This window comes from Amphiura filiformis, unplaced genomic scaffold (genome assembly GCF_039555335.1).
Source record: "Amphiura filiformis unplaced genomic scaffold, Afil_fr2py scaffold_597, whole genome shotgun sequence".
In the NCBI taxonomy this organism is placed as follows: domain Eukaryota; kingdom Metazoa; phylum Echinodermata; class Ophiuroidea; order Amphilepidida; family Amphiuridae; genus Amphiura; species Amphiura filiformis.
Window position 1 is genome coordinate 463,089 of NW_027306061.1, and position 24,156 is coordinate 487,244.

Genomic DNA, 24,156 nt, shown 5'->3' on the forward strand with positions numbered 1-24,156 from the left:
GTCAAAGTGTTTCTGATATGTTCTAATGTATTATATAGTGAAGCCGCCCCCTAATTTGCATATTTAATTAGCATTTATGCAAATTAGCTCATTAATTATGCAAATATGCAAATTAGAGGGCGGCTTCACTATATAATACATTAGAAACACTTTGACCAAGTTTCAGGGCAAAAGTATGCAAAATAAAAGTACCCTGAACATTTATGCATTGATTTTTAGCAAAATATTGGCAAAAATGACATATTAAAGAGCTTTTCTAGTCCTTTTAGCTCATTAACTATATTGATTATTGACAAAAACAATAGGATACAAAGAAAATATAAATTGATGCATTATGGAAACCGTATGTCCGATTTGCTCCAAACAAAAGGCATATTGATCAGTGTTTTTTACCCTACTCAATTAATCTGTTTAAAACATGCTCATAGCATTTTCTAATTTCTAGAAAATGCATCCAATACCACCTTAAATTGATAAATTGAAAACAATTTGGTCTGTTTCCTAAAAGCACAATCAATATGGCCGATTCCAGTTAGGTATTAGGTGTAAGTTGGGAATTGAGTAAATGATTACAAAATAATTATGCCAAAATATCAGGTTTGAACAATTAATTAACTAAATTCACTTTCAACAGATCGTATATGATGCATTGTGCTATAAATTGGTCACCGTTATTTTAAATTATATGATCGTTTATTGTGCAAATACTAGACAAAAGTGAGTCTCCAGCATTTGAAAAAAGGAACAACTAACGAAGATATATTAGTTTCAATGACATTTGCTCACAACACATTTCAAGCTTCCGGAAACACAAATCGTTTTACAACCGTTTGAATGTCGGGTTAATCGTATAAAGGGTCTAGAAATTGAATAACATTCAGAAAACATTTTCGAAAACTTAATGCAAAACATTCCAACTTTATGTTATTAAGTGTTGACAAATATGTTGCCGAAATGTTTGCCAAAATATATTTTGCAATAACATTTTGTCAACACTTTTAAAATGTTGTTGTAATGTTTTTTCAAAAAAAAAAAAAGAGTTTTAAAACATTTATATAACCCGACATTTACATGTTCTTAAAATGTTTTGACCAAAACGAAGTGCGTTTATAACACGTTTTTGTGTTTGCTGGCACAGTGCAGTAAATAATAACAAAATCACATTTTTTTCCTTTCCCAATTTTCGGTACATATTCAAGTAAAGTAAAGTGTCGAATCCTGGGAACTTGAAAAGATTGCTTCTGGTTGAGTCTCTCGCCGCCTCTAACACCAAAAAAAACACCCTAGGTTAAAAAACGGCGAGAAACAACAACCATTTATAGTCAACAACAACAACAACAACAACAACAACAACAACAACAACAACAACAACAACAACAAAGAGCTTTCAACAACAACAACAACAAAGAGCTTTCAACAACAACAACAACAAAGAGCTTTCACAGAAGGCTTCCACGCCGAAAAGGGGCCAAGTTGTTAGGGACGCACCACTTGAATACCAGGGGGCTGGCCCGGGGGGCTGGAAGTTTAGAAAAAATAAAATCTTTCCCCACTATCACAAAAAAAACTTTCACCGTTATCCCCCACAATAATACATGACTTATGATAACTAGCCCCCCCGGAAGTCAAATGGTGCCTCCCTTATGTAGGCCTAATGTTGTTACTGGTTGTTAATGTTTTTTGTATATTTTTTGGAGGGGCTCAACTTCTTGTAGTTTGTTAGCTTTTGTTTGTTTCTTGGTCTTTCCCTGCCATCATTCGGAAATATCACCTTCTTTTCACAAAAATGTATTTAGATCTACTATATAAAATTGCATAGGCCTACCCTAATACCCCCTTACTTTCCAAGAAAAAAAAAGCTAAAACAGGAATTATTTTGACAGCTTTCTTTTAAATACAAAAATTCCTTCATAGTCACACACAATCAGAACAGAGAAAAATGTCAAAAGGAAGTTAATCATTCTTTTTCACTCTTAATTTTTATGCAACTTCGCTTGGGTCGTTCAACAGGTCGTCACATGCAAGCAGAAACCTTTTGACTATAATTTTCTATTGAGTAAATTCACTCAACCGGTAATCACAGACAGATCTAAATTCAGAAAGTTTGCGGAATACAAATAATATTACGCCATTTTGAACATTTGTTTCCGCGTTGAACTTTTCACATGAGTGAGATTGAGATATCAATGAAGCCTGGGTCGATTTTCAATGAAACATAGATGCAGGATTTGAGATGACTTTTATCATGTTTTATCATTTTATAGCACCAGGGGCGGACTGGCCACTGTGGCGTTGTGGCGATCGCCACATGGGCCGCTTGGTTCTGGGCCGCTCAGGGCCGGTTGCTCAAAAAGAAGAGAAAAGGAAAGAAAAAGGAAAAGAAAGGAGAAGGGGAGAAAAAAGAGAAAGAGAGAAAAGGAAAAAGAGGAGAAAGAAAGGGAAAATAGAAGAAAAGGGGAGAGAATGGGGAAGACATCTTAAGACATAGGCCCTAGGGCCTGAGGCATAGGTCCGAGAACCGAAGGCGTAAGGCCCAAGACATGGCCCTAGGGCTTAAGGTATAGGCCCTAACACTAAGCTATTATAGGCCGGCCACTAGTACACCGTCGCGGCATCACCTACAATTTACAAATGGCCTTTTGAATCAATTCTCTAGACCGTAAACACAGCAAAAGGCCAATACTCTAGATGCGATACAGTAAAATTTTTAAATTTTAAGCCAACAGCAAAAAAACAAAATATTGGACTGGCTGTCAATGGAATATTGGTATTTCATTGCGGCTGCGGAATGAGGCTAGGGCCGGTATGGTCATTTGGTATTAGGCAGACATAGGAGAAAGAAAGGAAAAGAGAAGAAAGAAGGGGGATCATTGAGGGGGATGAGTAATATAAGGGCCTACACAGTGTGCCCGCTGTTTGTCTGCATAGTGATAGGGCCTAAGGCCTGTAGAAATAGGGGCTGATAGGCCTGTCAAATCCGGGCTTCCTGACCCCCTAGAAGAGCTAAAACCCTTAGTTGTCCGGGGCCTTCGCCCCCTGGACCCCCACCAGGGGCTTTGCCCCTGGACCCTACCAGGGGCCCTTACGCGGGCCCCTGGACCCCATGCGCTATAGTCGCTACGCTCGCTTCGCTCGCTGCGCTCTATATGAGTAATAGGGCCGGTCTTAATAAATTTGCCACGGCCGCCTAAAACCACCAGTCCGCCCCTGTATAGCACCACTTGTCCCCTAGCAGTAACAAGGATCCAATTTGAATACAATATGATATCGGTTCAAATTCCAGACACATTTTGGAAAATTTTGAGCACTATAAATACAAGTGAAAAATTCCGTTTGACAAAAATAAAGCGCAAATATAAAGTTTTTCCCAAGTAACCTTGCAATAAGTGAACGATGAAAACGTTAAACGACCGCGCATTTGTTGCAAACATGCACTACAGACGGAAGTCATTCGAGTAAATCAGATAATAATACACACAAATTCTACAGTACAACACTGTTCTATATACCATATAGCAAGTTCCTGCAACTTTTGGAAGTACAAATTCAACTCAACATGACATAAAAATATATATAAGTTGTAAATTTGTTACTTCTTATTTCATCGAAGTGCCGATCACCGGATCCAGGGATTGAATCATGGGGTGTGCTGGAAGCAAAGAAGATGAAGTTCAACCTGCAGCGACCACTCCTAATAATAATCACACTAATCTTGATCCTGGTAGGGTGACTTCATTCGTACATACACATACAAATCCACAGATGGTCATACCAGGCGCTAGCCCTCATACCAAAAAGAAACGTAAGTATATATGATTATGTAATAATTTTTCATTTCATATATAAAAATTATTTATAAATATGAATACTTAAGAGCGAATGCGGCCCTCGCGGACTACCATAGTTTCTTCATGTGCATTAAGTTTCGTATCTGACAGTCTGTTTGACATAAGGGACACTTGTAAGGGGTGAGCCTGATGCACAAAAAAAATCATCGCAAACATTTTTTTGGGGCCCCCCTTTACAGACCTCAACAATTTCAGGGCCGCCCCTTTTTGACATGAAAATTATGGGTCAACTCCATAGGAAAATTTGTCAGGCTCCCTCTTTTGCATCAGCCCCCCCAACAAGTGTTTGTGAACGGTCCCTAATGTTAAAAGGAAACAGTGGACAGATTTTATCCAATTCATAACAATGTACATAATGTAGCCTAATGCTAATTATATGATCATTTGGCTTTAGAAGGGTAAGCCTGATTTCTCTTTTGTTTTTGAACAGATACTTTTGTTTTAGTTTTCAATGTCTTTAAAACATTTTTTTTTTTTTGAAATTATCAAACTCCGTGCAAAAATTATAATGTTATTGAATCTGAGGTGTTTGACATGCTTATGAATAAATAAACACTGATAGCAACTTTAATATTGTTAGATATTATTTATAACTTCCAAAATATTCTAGGGTTTCATAATGCAATTTAATTACCCTAGATTAACAAAATACACAATTACAGTATTATTTTGTAAAGTGTGCCACCAGGTAACCTATACCATGTGTACTGAAATATCTCATCTTCCGTTCTTATCATGCTTATACCTCATATCCTTTATGCCGGCTATCATTGAAGATAATAGGCTATAGGCCTATTCTGTCGATACCATGATAACATCCGTCTTTCCTTAAAGACCCATTCAGTGATCCCAGCGCAAGTGTAAAAATATTAAAATTCAACGGTACCAAAATTTGGATGACTTTTACTATCATCCGGATGAGCAAATCACTAAATGGGCCTTTAATAATCGTGTTCATTGTCCGACTGATATTGAGACATTTTTGTGCACATAATACTTGACTCACTAAAACATTTAGTAAAGGGTTACAATGTTGATATTTACTTCAGTTGCTTTGTTTAAAGGTTGCTTTTTTTAATCACAGAATTGCAACATATTTTGACCTAAGATTATATGATAACATGATATGAACCACGTTTTATTTGAATGTGGCCACGAAATGTTTATAACATATTGCTATTTCAATGTCAATGTTGGCAAAAAAGTATCTCGTTTTTCAAAATATTATTACAATTTAATATCATTTTGTAAATATTGTTGTTATCGCGTTTTGATAATAACTGGTTTATAAGCGTTTAAGACTGTTCCAAAATGTTATCACAACATTAGAAAATGCTTTTCAAGTCATGCTTGTGCTTCCTTGAACATTTGAAAAGTGAATGCTTACAAGTTAAACATTTTCTAGAATATTAAGACGTCAAGTTCTATATAGTGACGCCATTGAAACATTAATTAAGATCTCACACCACCAAATCAGAGTCCCATAGAGATATGTGCTAAATTTGCCTTAAGAAAACGTCATTTTTTCTTCACAGGAGCGACTCAGTTTTAAGCGACAGCTATGATGGCTGAAATCAGCCCTTGCCTGATCCCTCTGGCTGGGAAAAAAATATAGGTTGACCGTCATTATTTTTACGACTGGCCCTCGAAGTCTACGATGTCCGGAAATTGCCTATTTTACAAGCAAAGTCATGACAGTGTTTCTGTAAAGAAAAGGCTGCTTAAAATCATTAAAAGTTATTCGATCTCTCCCATCTGTGGTACACTTACAGTAGGCCCTATTTAACATTTAACATTACTAATCATGACCAATTTTGCCAAAATTATGCCAATTTCTGCTCATTTTAATGCTTTTCTGAGACATGTGAGAAGTGAAATCAAGGGCGCACAACCATATCATTCTATTTGGTTGTGTGAAATCTTAATGCCTTAACCTGTAAGTAAGAGATAGTTAATGGTTTTATAATATACCGTAAAAACTCGATAGATAGCATTATGCTTACTATCGAGCGCTTTTAAAAACATGAAATTGTACCAAAGTTTTGCGCTTTACCAACTGAGCTAATGGGGTTGAGACACACATTTGCAGGTTATTTACTTGTTCGTATATAACTATATAGCCTATGTGTATCGATGATTTGCTCAAAACCCTTTACACATTTGTGGATGGGGCTCTTCAAGTTTGTATGTTTTAAAAGCGCTTGATAAACACATATGCTAACTATCGAGTTTTTACGGTACTTGTTACTTATCACGCTTACCCACGGTGTATATTTATCATGTTTATGTTAATTTTAGTTGCAAAATACGTGGGATTGTACGATTATGATGCTCGAACACCAGATGACTTGACGTTCAGGAAAGGAGACATTCTTCTCGTCAAAAGCAAAGCGTAAGTTCCCATCAGTAATATCCTCTGATACCAACTATGTTTATACTTTGATCAGCTCGTAATCGGCGGGCCTTATAACACCGCGGATTAATACCAATATATTTTATTTCGAGAATTGTCTTGTTACACTTCCCCAGAACATCACAAATTATTAAATGCAAGCCCAATACTTTGTCTTTATTCGTTAATATTAGACCAGACAGGTCAACAATAACACTCTTAACTTGGATCTACTTTTCGGCGTAGTGGTAAATGCCTAACAATTCCCGCCGATTACGAGCTGATCGAACTATAAAGCTTTTCGTGCTGGTCATACGTAAGGCTTCAACATAAAAAGTCCAAGAGAGCTATCTTTTGAACCACTGAACCAATATAGGGCTTGTTTGTACTCATTTTAATACATTTTAGGTCAAATCACTCAAAACTGTCGTATGGACATGAAACTTGGTGGGTACAGACAGCATCTAGAGCCAAATTGTGGAAGGTCATTTTGGGACCATCCGTGGTCATGCTGATTCTAAATATCAGCTACCTTTGTCTATCATGACTATATTTATAAATACGTATTTATAAATACGCAAGTGACACATGGATACGACATACCAAGACCAGCAAGTCTGACCAAATCCTCATGCCATTGAAAAGGATAGGAACTCTTCAGATAAATATCATCAAATTTTAGTATTAATTGAATAGTAAAATTATTACGCATTTTGAAAGTATTTGTCGACGGAAAAATATTTATCGACGGCAACGTTTACAATATATCACGAAGTTTAACAAAATAGACAATTTTGCTGCACAGGCTCGCGTTGTTTACCGCCTTTGCATTCAAATGTACAGGAAGACCAGCTGCAATGTAGGTCAGTTCGAGACTTACTGCAATATGGCAGCGCGGAGGTGGTCACGTGCGTATTTATAAATACATATTTATAAATTTAGTCGACGCATACTGTATAATTATGGTCATGAAAATGCACAATTCTGAAGTTTTTGAACTTTTAAAGAAAATTTGGAACGTCTGCTGTCGACACCTGCCTGAGTTAGCCACTGTAAAGGTATCGGGTGTTTTAAACCAAAACACGTAAAATAATACGTTTATAATATTTAAAAACATTTTTTATTTACTAGGATATCAGTCTTTAAAAACGTCTTTAAAAATCTACGTAACCTTAACGAAAGTAATTTCGTCCGCCCTTTCATTATAAGGTCGTTGATCCTACCGACCGATCTTATAATGATTTTCTCCCCTGGTATATAAGTCCAAAGTTCTTGTTAGAAGTGAAGTCTTTAGTTTCATATCCTAACACATCTTATCTGGAAAGCAAAATATATAAAAAGCTATTCAGAGATCTTGAGTTGAACAAGTTTTTACTGATCGATTTTGTTTTGTTATCATTATTATAATTATTTTTATCATTATTATTATTTTCATAATTCTATACAATAGAGACGGCGATTGGTGGCTTGCCCAGCATGAAAATGGTGGACCGGAGGGTTACGTACCTAGCAACTACATTGCAAAAGATGAAACTATTGACATGAAAGAGTAAGACTATTATATATAATAAATTTACCAATAATGACTATTATATATAATAAATTTACCAATAATGGGTAAATTGTGGTCATTTTTGCCAATTTGCTAGCAATTATTCGTCAATGTTCATGTGATATTATATAGACATATTGAAAATTTAATTCCATTTTGTAACAAATATGCATAAATTTGCATTAAAAATTTGATACTTTTCGTTAATTTTAGCAATAATATGCTTTGATACCATTTAGCCTATACATAATGATGAAACGTAAATTAATTCTACTTTGCATTTCCAATTTATTTTTGACAAGACCCCATTCCAAATTTTACTAGCCTTTTTACTTGCTGGCGGCGTTCAGAATATTTTATGCAGGGAGGGTAATCAATGTTATCAATAAATGGGCTATTCCAGTTGAAATTCATACAGCCTCTATGGAAGACACGACCTTAATCTCCTATCTCTCATAAAGGGGGTATAGATTTAAAATGGAGTCACCCATTCTGGTAACCCCATTTGAAATTCACGCTCCCTATGTGAACGATCAAGGTCATGTCTTCCATGGGTTTCAACAGGAATAGCCCAATATTCGGATGATGAATGTATGATAATCGTATTTCTTACGCTTTCATTACAGTTGGTATTTTGGAGCGATTTCCAGAAAGGAAGCCGAAAAAACGTTATTGGTTCCTGGCCTGCAAAAGGGAAGCTTTTTGATTAGAGAAAGCGAGAGTGCCAAAGGTAGGGTTTCAGCAATTGAAAGTATCAACGGATATTATTGAAGGAAATTTATTTTATCTTGCAAATATTTACGGTAACAACCTGTCATCATCATCAGGCAGTATCGACTGGTTTCGGTAATACCTGTTACCATCACCAGGCAGATATTACTGATTTTGGTAACATGTTACCATCACTAGGCAGTAGTGACTGGATTTGGTAACAACATGTTACCATTACCAGGCAGAAGTGACTGGTTTTGGTATTAACCTGTTACCATAACCAGGCAGATATTAGTGGTTTTGGAAACATGTTACCATCACTACGCAGTAGTGACTGGTTTTAGTAACAATGTGTTACCTTCACCAGACACAAGTGACTGGTTTTGGCAATAAGCTGTTACCATCACCAGGTAGAAGTGACTGGTTTTGGTAACAGCATGATACCATAACTAGGCAGTACTGACTGGTTTCGGTAATACATGTTACCATCACGAGGCGGTAGTGACTGGTTTTTGTAACAACATGTTACCATCGCAATGCAGATATTACTGGATTTGGTAACTACACGTTACCATCACCAGGCAGAAGTGACTGGTTTCGGTAATACCTGTTACCATCACCAGGCAGATATTACTGATTTTGGTAACATGTTACCATCACTAGGCAGTAGTGACTGGATTTGGTAACAACATGTTACCATTACCAGGCAGAAGTGACTGGTTTTGGTATTAACCTGTTACCATCACCAGGCAGATATTAGTGGTTTTGGAAACATGTTACCATCACTACGCAGTAGTGACTGGTTTTAGTAACAATGTGTTACCTTCACCAGACACAAGTGACTGGTTTTGGCAATAAGCTGTTACCATCACCAGGTAGAAGTGACTGGTTTTGGTAACAGCATGATATCATAACTAGGCAGTACTGACTGGTTTCGGTAATACATGTTACCATCACTAGGCAGTAGTGACTGGTTTTTGTAACAACATGTTACCATCGCAATGCAGATATTACTGGATTTGGTAACTACACGTTACCATCACCAGGCAGAAGTGACTGGTTTCGGTAATACCTGTTACAATCACCAGGCAAATATTACTGGATTTGGTAACAATATGATACCATCACTAGGCAGTAGTGACTGGATTTGGTAACAACATGTTACCATCACCAAGTAGAAGTGACTGGTTTCGGTAATACCTGTTACCATCACCAGGCAGATATTACTGGATTTGGTAACATGTTACCATCACTAGGCAGTAGTGACTGGTAGTAGTGACATCACCATGCAGATTTTATTACTGGTTTTGGTAACATGTTACCAAAACCGGTAATAACATGTTACCATCATCGGTAATAACATGTTACCATCATCAGTCAGTAATTAATGGTTTTGGTGACAATATGTTGCAATAATGACTGGTTCTGGTAACAACATGTTACCAGCACCATACAGTAATTACTGGTTTCGGTAATAACCTGTTACCAATCACCAGTAAACACAAACATCATTTGAAAACGTTATTAACGAGTTTTGGTTTTGGTCGAAATGTTTTAATAACAATAAAATATTGTAGTGTTATATAAAGGTCATAAAAATATTTTTTAAACGTTTTATTTGACAAACGCAATGCAACAACATTAAAAATTTTTTTTTTTTATTATGTTATTGCAAAATGTTTTATACACGACTTTTAGCATTTTCTGAACAACGTTTTTGTTTTTGCTGGGTAGTGACTGAATTTTGTAACCAAACATGTCCTCATAATTTGTTTTCTCCAGCTATGATGATCTAAATTGATATCGAGGAGATTAAAATAGTTTTGGAATCACCAAAACCATCCAAACGCAGAGGGATCAGTCAGGCAAGAATCAGCCAGTCAATACTGCATACTACTGCATAATGATGGTTACAGAAACCAGTCATTACTGTTTGGTTATGGTAACAGGTTGTTACCGAAACCAGTCATTACTGCTTGGTTACCGAAACCAGTCATTACTGCCTGGTTATGGTAACAGATTGTTACAGAACCCCGCCATTACTGCCTGGTTATGGTAACAGGTTGTTACCGAAACCAGTCATTACTGCCTGGTTATGGTAACAGGTTGTTACAGAACCCCGCCATTACTGCCTGGTTATGGTAACAGGTTGTTACCGAAACCAGTCATTACTGCTTGGTTATGGTAACAGGTTGTTACGAAACCAGTCATTACTGCTTGGTTATGGTAACAGGTTGTTACAAAACCAGTCATTACTGCTTGGTTATGGTAACAGGTTGTTACGAAACCAGTCATTACTGCTTGGTTATGGTAACAGGTTGTTACAAAACCAGTCATTACTGCTTGGTTATGGTAACAGGTTGTTACAGAACCCCGCCATTACTGCCTGGTTATGGTAACAGGTTGTTACCGAAACCAGTCATTACTGCTTGGTTATGGTAACAGGTTGTTACAAAAACCAGTCATTACTGCTTGGTTATGGTAACAGGTTGTTACAGAACCCCGCCATTACTGCCTGGTTATGGTAACAGGTTGTTACCGAAACCAGTCATTACTGCTTGGTTATGGTAACAGGTTGTTACCGACACCAGTCATTACTGCTTGGTTATGGTACCAGGTTGTTACAAAAAACCAGTCATTACTGCTTGGTTATGGTAACAGGTTGTTACAAAAAACAGTCATTACTGCTTGGTTATGGTAACAGGTTGTTACAAAAATCAGTCATTACTGCTTGGTTATGGTAACAGGTTGTTACCGAAACCAGTCATTACTGCTTGGTTATGGTAACAGGTTGTTACAAAAACCAGTCATTACTGCTTGGTTATGGTAACAGGTTGTTACAGAAACCAGATTACTGCCTGGTTATGGTAACAGGTTGTTACCGAAACCAGTCATTACTGCTTGGTTATGGTAACAGGTTGTTACCGAAACCAGTCATTACTGCTTGGTTATGGTAACAGGTTGTTACAAAAACCAGTCATTACTGCTTGGTTATGGTAACAGGTTGTTACAAAAACCAGTCATTACTGCTTGGTTATGGTAACAGGTTGTTACCGAAACCAGTCATTACTGCTTGGTTATGGTAACAGGCTGTTACGAAACCAGTCATTACTGCTTGGTTATGGTAACAGGTTGTTACAAAACCAGTCATTACTGCTTGGTTATGGTAACAGGTTGTTACCGAAACCAGTCATTACTGCTTGGTTATGGTAACAGGTTGTTACAAAAACCAGTCATTACTGCTTGGTTATGGTAACAGGTTGTTATAGACATTGTCTCTTAGTATAGTTTCATGTGCATCTTTTCTGGTACAAGTGTGTTTCTAACATCATTGTCGCTTTTGCACGCAGGTAATTACTCGTTGTCACTTCTCGATATGGAAAGCAATCGCACCGTAGTGAAACACTACAGGATACGGAGTACGTTAAACGACCAAGGATATTACATAACGGATAGAATCCATTTTACATCCCTCGATGAACTGGTTCAACATTATGAAGGTAAGTTGTCAATGCAATTTCTGATAACAATATTTAGAGTCGGATCATCATTAAAGGAGGATTTCGTGATCCTAGCATCCTCTTTTTATGACATTTTTCAGTAGATATCCACGAAAAAAGCTTATTTCCAAAATTTCAGTTGATTCCGATTTTGCGTTTGCGAGTTATGCATGATTATGTGTATTACACTGCTCCATAGACAATGTGTTTGTAATTTCGTTCTGGTGCACCAGAACGAAATTCAAATTTGGCGATATTTTTGCTAAACGAATTAATCTGCAAGAAATATTTGGTACATAAACATTATGTAGCCAGAGGTATCCAGTGGTGTAAAATCTCAACTTTTTTGGGAAAAGTGGGGGATGAGGCTGTGGATCACGAAATGCCCTTTAAGTTATATTATTTTGCCGAGTACGGCGTCGGTTATCACAGTACTGGTGCAGCTGGTCCCTACAGTTTGATCAGCTCGTAATCGGTGGGCCTTATAACATCGCGGATTAATATCAACATAATTTCGAGAGTTGTGACACCTCGCCAGAAGTATCACAAATTATTAATTCAAAGTCTTATACTCTATCTACTTTATTTAAACGCATAAAATAGATCAGATCTACTTTTCGGCGAAGTGGTAAAGGCCCAACAATTCCCGTCGATCGAGATTTCATCATCGTCAGATGTGTTCCTGAAACTGATGAAGCCCGTGATGAAGTCGGAGACACATCTGACGACAGTTCGACCACTCACACAGGGACCGGTTGCACGAGTAAAACGACAGCATACTCGTAGCAATAATATAACATATTATGAATTTCCCTCGTGAAAGCATATCTTCTTACTCGGATATCATTCTTATTTTGCATAGCATAAACGCATAACTGGTAATTCATAACCAAAAACAAACCATTGATGATACATATGTACGATCTATTATAACTACTGTGTTTATGTTATGAGCAGTAACAATTATTATATTGATGAAGTACTCTCTTATGGCGGCTTATTTTCATGTTGTGGTATACTGCTTAAATCTTCACAACTTAATCTTTATAATTATGATTATAATAATAATAATTAATGATAACAATAATAATAATGATGATGATGATGATAACAAGTCACTTGTGTACTTAATTTGTCCAAACAGGTTCAGCAGACGGCTTAGCATGCCAGATGACGATACCATGTCCAAAGAGTACTCCAAATAGCATTTCACTGGGTAAAGATGCGTGGGAGATACCTCGGGAATCGCTAGCATTTAATAAGAAGCTTGGAGCGGGACAGTTTGGTGAAGTGTGGCAGGGTAAGTGTGAATTTCCTTCTATAAAAATAATCATGAAATAGGTGTGTTTAGGTGGAGGTGTATATCCAGGCTATACATATTATGAGAGGCAGGTAATGGTAAAATCACTTTATGTGAACATGTTGTTGAACCGAACCAAGGAGAGGCAGGTAATGGAAATATCACTTTATGTCAACGTATTGTTGAACCAAGGAGAGGCAGGTAATGGAAATATCACTTTATGTCCACGTATTGTTGAACCAAGGAGAGGCAGGTAATGGAAAGATCACTTTATGTCCACGTATTGTTGAACCAAGGAGAGGCAGGTAATGGAAATATCACTTTATGTTCACGTATTGTTGAACCAAGGAGAGGCAGGTAATGGAAAGATCACTTTATATCCACGTATTGTTTAACCAAGTAGAGGCAGGTAATGGAAAGATCACTTTATGTCAACGTATTGTTGAACCAAGGAGAGGCAGGTAATGGAAAGATCACTTTATGTCCATGTATTGTTGAATCAAGGAGAGGCAGGTAATGGAAAGATCACTTTATGTCCACATATTGTTGAACAAAGGAGAGGCAGGTAATGGAAAGATCACTTTATGTCCACGTATTATTGAATCAAGGAGAGGCAGGTAATGGAAAGATCACTTTATATCCACGTATTGTTGAACCAAGGAGAGGCAGGTAATGGAAAGATCACTTTATGTCCACGTATTGTTGAACCAAGGAGAGGCAGGTAATGGAAAGATCACTTTATGTCCACGTGTTGTTGAACCAAGGAGAGGCAGGTAATGGAAAGATTACTTTATGTCCACATATTGTTGAACCAAGGAGAGGCAGGTAATGGAAAGATCACTTTATATCCACGTATTGTTGAACCAAGGAGAGGCAGGTAATGGAAAGATCACTTTATGTCCATGTATTGTTGAACCAAGGAGAGGCAGGTAATGGAAAGATCACTTTATGTCCACGTATTGTTGAACCAAGGAGAGGCAGGTAATGGAAAGATCACTTTATGTCCATGTATTGTTGAACCAAGGAGAGGCAGGTAATGGAAAGATCACTTTATGTCCACGTATTGTTGGACCAAGGAGAGGCAGGTAATGGAAAGATTACTTTATGTCCACATATTGTTGAACCAAGGAGAGGCAGGTAATGGAAAGATCATTTTATATCCACGTATTGTTGAACCAAGGAGAGGCAGGTAATGGAAAGATCACTTTATGTCCACGTATTGTTGAACCAAGGAGAGGCAGGTAATGAAAAGATCACTTTATGTCCACGTATTGATGAATCAAGGAGAGGCAGGTAATGGAAAGATCACTTTATGTCCACGTATTATTCAACCAAGGAGAGGCAGGTAATGGAAAGATAACTTTATGTCCACGTATTGTTGAACCAAGGAGAGGCAGGTAATGGAAATATCACTTTATTTCCACGTATTGTTGAATCAAGGAGAGGCAGGTAATGGAAATATCACTTTATGTCCTAATAGTGTTGAACCAAGGAGAGGCGGGAAATGGAAAGATCACTTTATATCCAAGTATTGTTTAACCAAGGAAAGGCAGGTAATGGAAAGATCACTTTATATCCACGTATTGTTGAATCAAGGAGAGGCAGGTAATAGAAAGATCACTTTATGTCCGCGTATTGTTGAACCAAGGAAAGGCAGGTTATAGAAATGACTTTGTAATATTTATTTTCATTGCAATATTTTATACCTAATGACAGTCAAAAGAGAAACAAATAAACTTGTAACTTGATAGAGTCAATTAGCCTGTATAGTTTATGTCCCAATCCAAAGTCATTGGGCTATTCCAGTTGAAATTCACACCACCCCTGTGGACGATTTTGGAAATATCTTCCACAAGGGGAGTATGTTTTCAAATGTAATTGGTCAGAGTTAATCATTTTGAAACTCATACTCCCCCTGTATTATGGCTTTACCTATATCTTCCACAACTGGAGTGAGTATTTCAAGCGAAGTTACCCAATTGTTTATTATATTCAAAACTCATACTCCCTCTGTGGAAGACTTAAGCTAAATCTTCCACAGGGGTAGTGTGGATTTTAAGTGGAATGGCCCATTGTCATTAATAACTCCCATCTTCATTATGTTTCAAGGAACATGGAATGGCAACACCGCTGTTGCTGTCAAAACGTTGAAAGAAGGAACCATGACTCCAGATGCATTCTTAGAAGAGGCCAATATCATGAAGAAACTCAGACATAAGCATTTGGTGTCACTTTTTGCTGTCTGCTCAGATAAGGTAAACAACCAATGAGATTCAACCCAAAAAATACCAACTCAAAATTAGCCTGTGTTATTCCTGTTGTAAATCAGCCGTTTCATTTGGAGTCACTCTTTGCTGTCTGCTCAGATAAGCTAAACAACCAATGAGATTAAACCCAAGGAATAACAACTAAAAATTACCCTGTGTTCATGTGGTAAATCTGTCATTTCATTTGGTGTCACTCTTTACTGTCTGCTCAGATAAGGTAAACAACCAATGAGATTAAACCCAAAGAATACCAAATCAAAATCACCCGGTGTTTATTCCTGTTGTATATCTGCCATTTCGGTTTGTTGCTCAAGGATGGCAAATAGTGTATCTCTGACATTTACCAGTGAAAGCTCGAAATGGAACGATAATTAGCATCTTTAAACTGGACTATTACCAGTGGCAGCGCCAGGATTTTTTGTCAGGGCGGGGGGGCATTGAAGGGCAAAGTGAATTTCAGGGGGGGAGCAAAATTGCCACAAAAAGTGGAAATTTTTGCAATTTTGTGTTTTTACTGGGGGCAACAGGGGGGAAAAAGTTCTGAGCATTACAAAGGTTTGTGCATACATTTAGCGTGTATGCTTTTTCCACCCGCTATTGAGGTTTAGTGACTAGTGTTGTTTGAGCACAGACTAATGGTCAATTTAGCACATTCGGTTTGAGACCCCACTACATTCACAAGATGTGTACTCAGCCTTAAAAAAGGGTGATTGTTTCAAATGTGTTGTCATTGTAAAGGGGCATTAGCTGTCTATTGATATGCAACATAATATGAATATATCACAAATAATCTGAGATATAGATGCTTGAAAAACCTTTCCAAACTTGAGTTGATTTTTTTTAATCCAAAAAAAATTAGTTCTGTATTTTTCTGGAATGAGGAGTAAAACCATAGTACAAAGTTAATATTATTATACTGATAGATTGTTACTTCTTTCTACTGTAATTTTCTTTTGCAGGAACCAATCTACATAGTAACAGAGCTTATGAGCAAAGGTAGTCTTCTGGACTTCCTAAGGGATGATAGTTATAGTAGAACCCTGAAATTAACAGAGCTAATTGATCTAGCAGCACAGGTAACAACATTTTTGTTTTTTAGGGGGCTGTAACTAATTTGCAAATATCAGGAAAAAATGCATTTCAGGCATATCTACTGTATTTTTTCCTGTCAAAGGCTGATAGAGCTGTCATGTGTCATGGACACAACATAAATAAGCTAGTTATCCTTTGAAGGCTATCTTGGGTTATCAAAGTTTAAACAAATTATATAAAGGAGCAGTTGTAGCACCAGGGTTTTTTTCGGGGGCAATGGGGAAAAGTGAAATCTGTGGTGGAAAAATCAAGAATTTTGGTTCTGTCGACTTCTAACTGGGTTCAACATGGGGAAAAGCTCATGTTTGGTCCCATGACATAACTGCTTTAGGGAGGGAATTCAAGAGAGATGTGTTTCTCTTGGTGCAGAATACAAGGTCAATTGTTAGAATATTAATGGCAATGATGAGAATCCAATGATGTGGAAAAGTATGTGAGCTGGGATTAATGGAAAGTATGTGAGCTAGGATTAATGGAAAGTATGTGAGCTAGGATTCCATGTATAATGGGAGAGGCTGTGAGGTCTATGAATAAAAAGGTTTTGTGTATTATTATGGGGACTTTTGGGGAAAAATTGCACATCTTATTCGCTGGGCAGCATGCTTTTCCAAGTGTATCATTAATTGCATTATATGCTACCTTTTTGTACAAGAGGCAGCATATTGATGATAGATGCCACCAACAAAGGGGTATTCTGAGTCCTGCTAGAAGGGAAGATGATCATGATGACTTGCAAGTCCAAATTTAACCCTAAAACAGTTCACCGTAGCACTAACAACAACATAACAATATCACATACCTTTCCAATTCCCTGATTTCAGATTGCATGTGGATTAGCATTCCTGGAAACGGGTAACTTCATCCATCGTGATATCGCCGCTAGAAACATCCTCATAGGAGACGCTCCCACATCATTGGGATTGGTTGCCAAGGTGGCAGATTTTGGTCTCTCACGACTGTTGATGAATGATGAATACAATCCACAAACAAGTAAGCATATATCACAGAAGTTATGTTTCTTTTTCAACTCTAGATATTAAACACTTTTATAGTTTCAAACAATTGGTTCAAAATCATGAATACATATAATCTAAAGGTACATGATGATGCACAGGGCTGCATCTTGGCCGTATAAACCAGACCCCTATCATGATGATACTTCATTCCCCATCTATTATATGCTGCCCCTGGCTTATATGATGACTATATAGTTACTAGGTCATTTCAGTGACTTATGGATGTATGGGGGTCTATCTGTTAACATAAACCATGGAAGTAAGAGACATGGAAGCTGGTCGATCCAACACCTATTGAATTATTTACGTAACATTCTATAGAGGTTACGTATCAAGCTATTGTGATAACAATGTAGTCAGCGTGTCTTTGATGTGGATCAGACTTGCCGCCTGTATTGCCAGTTCGTTTATTTACAGGTTTATTATTTTGAGCAAAATTCGTGTTTTTCTTGATTATGTTTCAAGTATGTTGTTTTTATTCGGAAAAAAGTGACAGGGATGTTAGATTGTTAATCGATAATTACAGAAATCCATTCAAAATATCGATTTCTACCCTATACTTACAGATTTTCTTAAACTTCAAAATATTGGAAATCATGCATTTACGTCTAAACCGCTAATTAGCGGTAATAATTGATATGCGCACTTGGCACATGCTTTCCATTATAAAATGAATCCCGCATCTATTTGTGTGCCCGGGGCTGCCCGAAATTGCTGTTGACCAGAATGTTCCAGAGTCGGGTATTATCTTTACATTTTGCGTAAAATAAATTGTATTTCATTTCATTTTCTGTTTTAAAACTGCTATCTGAAAGTCTAGCATATATATACATTTAATCGGTAGATTTTCACATAATTACATACTTTTAATAAAATTGTATAAATTAAACTGATAGCATTCTGACCATTACGTAGGGATTTTATAAAATCTGTTTGTGTTCATAAAACTAGTCATGCACTGCGGTAAATAACACAGCCCATTGTCAGGACTTAGTACACGACCTCGTACTGCTATTGATTTTTAAGCGGGAACTTTGATTTTAGACATGGTACACGTTGACCATGCGATGACTCAATTGTTCCACTTTCAACTGTACTGCTTTTGTTCAGTATCGCGGCAAGTATGATACTCACTTTGATGTAGTATTTGACCAGCTTCCATGTGTATTACTTCCATGCATAAACCTACATGGCTGCAAAAAGGAAAGGTCTATAACTCATTTCCCCCTGGTCACAATATCTGTCCCTTAAATAGCTTTAAATGATATGTAGTACGGTAACAGATATAAAACTTACATATCTAATAAGAAGCTATAAGACTAAGAACTTCAAATATGGGATAATGGGTGCATGTTCCACACCATGGTTTATTTAGCATCACATAATGGGTTCTAAACCAGGCCCTCTCAACTGGCGGCATGCGCGCCACTTGGAGTCAGTCTAAGTGGCACACTTTTTCACATAAATCTTGAACAAAAAACAGGTGAAAATACCCAATCTTGGCCTTTAGAAAACCTTAAAATCCATGAGCTTGAAATCAATAAAGCACCACTGCACCTTACCCGCTATGCATATGCCCTACCTCGCAGAATCTTCCCTTGACAAGTTGGCACTTCAAATAAACCAGTTGAGAAGGCCTGTTCTAGATAAACCCCTAAATAAACCAAATATATCATGACTTACCTCACCATGAAAATGTTTATTTCTCCAAAGCGCACAAATTTCCCATCAAGTGGACAGCACCGGAGGTCTTCTTGTATGACAAGTTCTCAATCAAGTCTGATGTGTGGTCATATGGCATCTTGCTAGTAGAAATTGTGACCAAAGGAAGAGTACCTTATCCAGGTATGTGTCTATGAAAAAACAAAGTTAAAAAACAAGTAAAGTTGACCCACCCTTCTGCACATACCCTCCCCCCAATGGATTGCAAAATTTAGAAAATCCCGTAGGAAAATTGCCAAAAAATGGCTTGTGTCCCCCCCCCCCCACAATCAGACCTGATGCCCTCAATCATGGTCAGTGCCCCCCCCCCATAACAACTGACCAGTTCTACTGATTGCTCAATTTTCCTGCCAACACATGTGCATTCCTTTTGATAGTTTCCATGTATTTCTGTCCACACAGGATTGAATAACAAGGAAGTAGTGGATCAGGTTCCCAATGGGTACCGTATGCCCCAGCCACAAGGTTGTCCAGACTCAATGTATGATATGTTGAAGAAATGTTGGCATTCGGATCCACAGAGCAGACCAACCTTTGAGTTCTTATATCACTTCATGGATGACTACTTTGTTGCTACAGAACCAAATTACAAGGATCCAGAGTATTAAGAGATGGTTGAAGATGCTTTGATTGAGCTGTGTTCATTATTGGTATGTTGGAATAAAAAGTCAATGGAAATTAACCTCTTCACAGGTGTCGACGGCAGACGACAAGTTTTAAAAAAATTCAAAAATTCAAAAATTTCAGAAATGTAAATTTTCTTGACCATATTTGGAATTAGCATGAAAAATGGATTAAAATGAGTACAAACAAGCCTGGTATTGGTTCAGTAGTTCTTAAAATAGCTCTTGATATTTTGAAGCTGTACCCAATGAAATGCGCACTGACATCACTGGCATAGTCTGGTCTTGTTTTGAGATCACAGAACTTCTTCAAGCATTATTTTTTAAATGTAGCATCTGCCAGAGACATTAATCTTGCCTGCACCAGTAGCAAACTGCATGACTGCCTGTCCAAATGGATGGGTGGTTAGCTAGGACACTGCTTTGAGCTAGGTTCATTTAGGTGTTGGAAGGAGAAGTTAATGGAAAGTACAACAAATTTATCTATTCAATGAACTGAATGAACTTTTTCAATTACACACATTTATTGCAGACTTTTCCTATTTCTATATGTTAAAATGCACACCTTTCTTATTTATAACCAAGACTAGTCTTTCATGCAATGACTGTACCATTTATATTTTTTATGCAATGATTGTATCACATAATGATAACACCAACTGATGAAAATGTTTGTCACTGAGTTTTATTGCAAAGCAAAAAATGATTGATATTAAGCCTTACTTGACATGATATGGTTTGAGAGTCGCACAATTCTTTTGCCTAGGGAGCCGGACTTGTATTTCAGCTTGCATCACCCACATATGGGTGATTCACAAGTTGAAATACAAGTGGCCCCTGTGTTTTGACTACTAATTGATTTAATCATACATTTGGGGCTCTACATAATTATGTTGCCTTGGGCCTTTATTCAGATTTTGACCTGATTGTTCTTGTCACATTAAACAAGAAATGTCTTTAAAAAGACAATGCCACGGATGAAGACCATGTTTCATAATTTGCATTGATCATGTTGATAGTCCATGATATGCTGGTAATTTGTTTTATGTGTAAACTAATCACCGGATTGGACATATGGGTATTTATTGGTAAATACCATCAAGGATATAGGAAATACAAATTTACTCTTAAACTGCCACTTTTTAGGAGCTAGAGCACTACATATGTACTACTGCTATTAGGTATATTAGATATATACAGTAATTTAGTATCAACCACTAAAATAAACACTGCAGGTAAACACCAATGAAATATAAATCAACTGAATAGGCCTTTGTGTGCTAATCATTCAAAACATTAGGCACCACATTTCGTTGGGTCCTCTATATCATAGACATACCACCTAGACCTGTAACTGCCCATCCCTAACCGTGGCAGTAGGTGAAGCCACGTATCCAAGGTGATTTTGGTCGGGTGGTCGGACGCGGAGAAATAAGCGTTCATGTCTGGAACAAAAACGCGATCGTTTGCGTGATTGCTGCGCCGTTATCGCCCAAGCGTCAAATGCAACATGTTCTGTAGACGCGAACATGTCTGCTTGTTTGCGTCCGGGTTGCGTCCTTGTCAAAATCGTTGCTAAGCAGTGTTGACTTCACTACGCAAACCAAAGTTATAGGTCTAGGTTCTTGTTTGTCTGGGCTCTATATAACATGCACTATTGGCACCCTGATAGGTACATGTACTGATGGCCAGGGTTGCAAACAAATTTCAGCCTGATTCATGGGTCAAATAATCAAAAAGACACCCAATTTTTCTCTTAACCATTGGTTTCGGACAGGAAACTAACAGAAGTCTTGGGAGCCAATGTTGAAAAGGTGCACAATCTTTTTCTTAACAATTGGTTTCTATGGGACAGGAAATTGACACAAGTTAGGAGAGGAATCTTCAAAAGCCACCCAATTAGGCTACCAAATTGCAGGTTTGGCAACCCTACTGATGACTCTTTCTATCATACCCTGGAAATGTAAGGCCAAATAAAAAAATAAACATGTTTCACGTCCCCTCCCGCTTCCTTTTTGGAAGTTTCTTCAATTTTATTTTTATTTTTTGAAATTCAATTATAACTTTTCAAAAAATATGTCTAGGAAGTAGAGATGCTTTCTATAGCCTTGCTTATATACAAGAAACACTTTTATAAGGTTTTGTGATAGTTAGAGGGGGCCTATCTCTCAGAACAACAAATAAAAAGAGGCCTCCTCCTTTTTCCAGGCATTATTGTATACAGTACCGGACGTTAAAACAGCTCTAATTATGGGCATTTACACCGATTTTGCGATAAAAAATAAAAAGCCCCCTCTTCCTCCTTTTTTTCAAAAACCCGGACGTGAAACATGTTTTTTATTTTACTTGGCCTAATCAGTCATTTTGCATATCGCTATCATTCTTTTTTAATAAAAACCGATAGCACTATGCATGATCAGGTTACGAAATAAATGGGCATGGTAGGGCCTACTTACAAATGTATGGGGGAACCAATAGTGCTATTGAAACAAACTAACGCCATCCCTGACTGAATATAATTGATTCAGGAAAAATGGCGATGAAAAAAACCATTGTCATTTCAGAAAGTAAGAGTTTCATTTTCATCTGGGATTGTTTTTTCTGATAGCTTACACAAAGATTCTTATGTATATCTATGCAACACTTATAACAATGAGTGTTCTCACACCACTGAAAACATGTCCTTTTGTTGAGTGCTCTACGCATAGAAATTAGTAACATTACACAGCAAAGACCCCAGATATGCAAATTTGCATGATGACATTGGTATTTCATTCACATATCTGTTACTACTTAATCAATTTCGGTCAGCAATGCCTCAGAATCAAAAGAGATATCACTCATATTCTTGCAAGGGTGAACAAATCGGTGCTATTCTAACAACTCAGTTTGGAAAAAAGTGAGCCCTGTTTCAACTGAAATTAGTTGTGTTTAGGATTTACTTTTTTTAGTAAAACTCAAGCACAGATGCAGGTCAATAGCCTCCATTCAAATCCTGACCTTGAATTCCAGAAAACCCCATTTTGATTCACCAAATTATCAATTATACTCCAATTCTGGGTCACCATTTCCTGTTTCCTGATATTTTGTATAGACTGTATAAAAAATAGAGACAGGCTATGATTTAGGACAAAAGGTGTAGCCTGGTATATGCTACAGTAACAAGATTAAAGCAAGGCCTGTTGCCCATTTATTTTCACCCTTTGAGTCTGGTCAAGTATTAAACTGATCCCATACTTATTTCGAGCACAAACATGCGTGTAGTAAAATGGAAATGTATAAATGCAATAGTGGTAATTTTCGTACTAATTTATTTTTACACTTTTGCATTTTCAGAAAGTTACAGTGAAAAATAAACAATACACCAATATATTCCTTTTTTGTATATAGTTCAATGAATAGAACTCACTAGAATCACAAATTTAAAAACAAGTGAAACAGTTCAAAATTGGTAAAGCATGAAAAATTATGCTTGCAAAAATGTTCACAGTACTAAGACTTGTTACATTTGTGGCAATAATGGGTACAAAGCAACCCACCTGTATGTACAATATAGAAATATTTTAATGGTTTGTATGCACAGAATAAGTTAAAGCTGGTCTATACTCGTAACTATGGAGATTAGTCCTTCGGAGAAGTAACTTTTTCATATTTACATGCTCTATATTATTGGAGATCAGCAAATACATGTATAGCGAGTAAAATATATCTCCCTAAGTCTAACTGCCATCCAGGTCTAAATGTTAGACCTGGTCTAACTTCTTTTATGCATACAGACTTTGGTGTATATTAATCAGATTTTCTTATTATACCTATTGTACAAAGATATTTGTTGGTTGGATGGATTACCTGTATCAGTCCAAGCGAAATCAGTCGGAAGTCGGACAATACATATTCAATTTTCAGTTTCTTATAGGAATGTAAGCAACATTTGCAAAGCTCCAATGAATTTGGACAACCAGTTCAAAAGATGTGAACAGTTAAAAGAGTTTCCAAAACAGTAGGAAACAAAAGGAAATACTTCCTTTGTTTGGCTAAAATGTATATCTTAAAATCAATATTTCTGACTTCTGACTGATTTTGCTTGATCATATCACATATTGTTAAGGGGGTACTACACCCTTGCCAAATTT

General features: G+C 37.1%; 1 protein-coding gene across 1 annotated transcript; it reads left to right on the forward strand.

Moving 5' to 3' along the window:
- Positions 1-3,423: 3,423 nt before the first annotated feature.
- LOC140145774 (tyrosine-protein kinase STK-like) lies at positions 3,424-21,484 on the forward strand. The gene is made up of 11 exons (XM_072167449.1): positions 3,424-3,802; positions 6,147-6,240; positions 7,691-7,789; positions 8,419-8,522; positions 11,854-12,003; positions 13,148-13,303; positions 15,413-15,558; positions 16,530-16,646; positions 17,484-17,652; positions 19,392-19,523; positions 19,803-21,484. Exons 1-11 carry the CDS (start codon positions 3,640-3,642, stop codon positions 20,006-20,008), a joined length of 1,536 nt encoding a protein of 511 aa, XP_072023550.1. The 5' UTR covers positions 3,424-3,639; the 3' UTR covers positions 20,009-21,484.
- Positions 21,485-24,156: the final 2,672 nt, after the last annotated feature.

Bases quoted from the DNA above. Each gene is read 5' to 3' on its own strand.
- LOC140145774 (XM_072167449.1), top strand. From the start codon at position 3,640: ATGGGGTGTGCTGGAAGCAAAGAAGATGAAGTTCAACCTGCAGCGACC. The intron at 17,653-19,391 runs GTAAGCATATAT...ATTTCTCCAAAG, and splicing joins TGAATACAATCCACAAACAA to CGCACAAATTTCCCATCAAG. The intron at 19,524-19,802 runs GTATGTGTCTAT...CTGTCCACACAG, and splicing joins AGGAAGAGTACCTTATCCAG to GATTGAATAACAAGGAAGTA.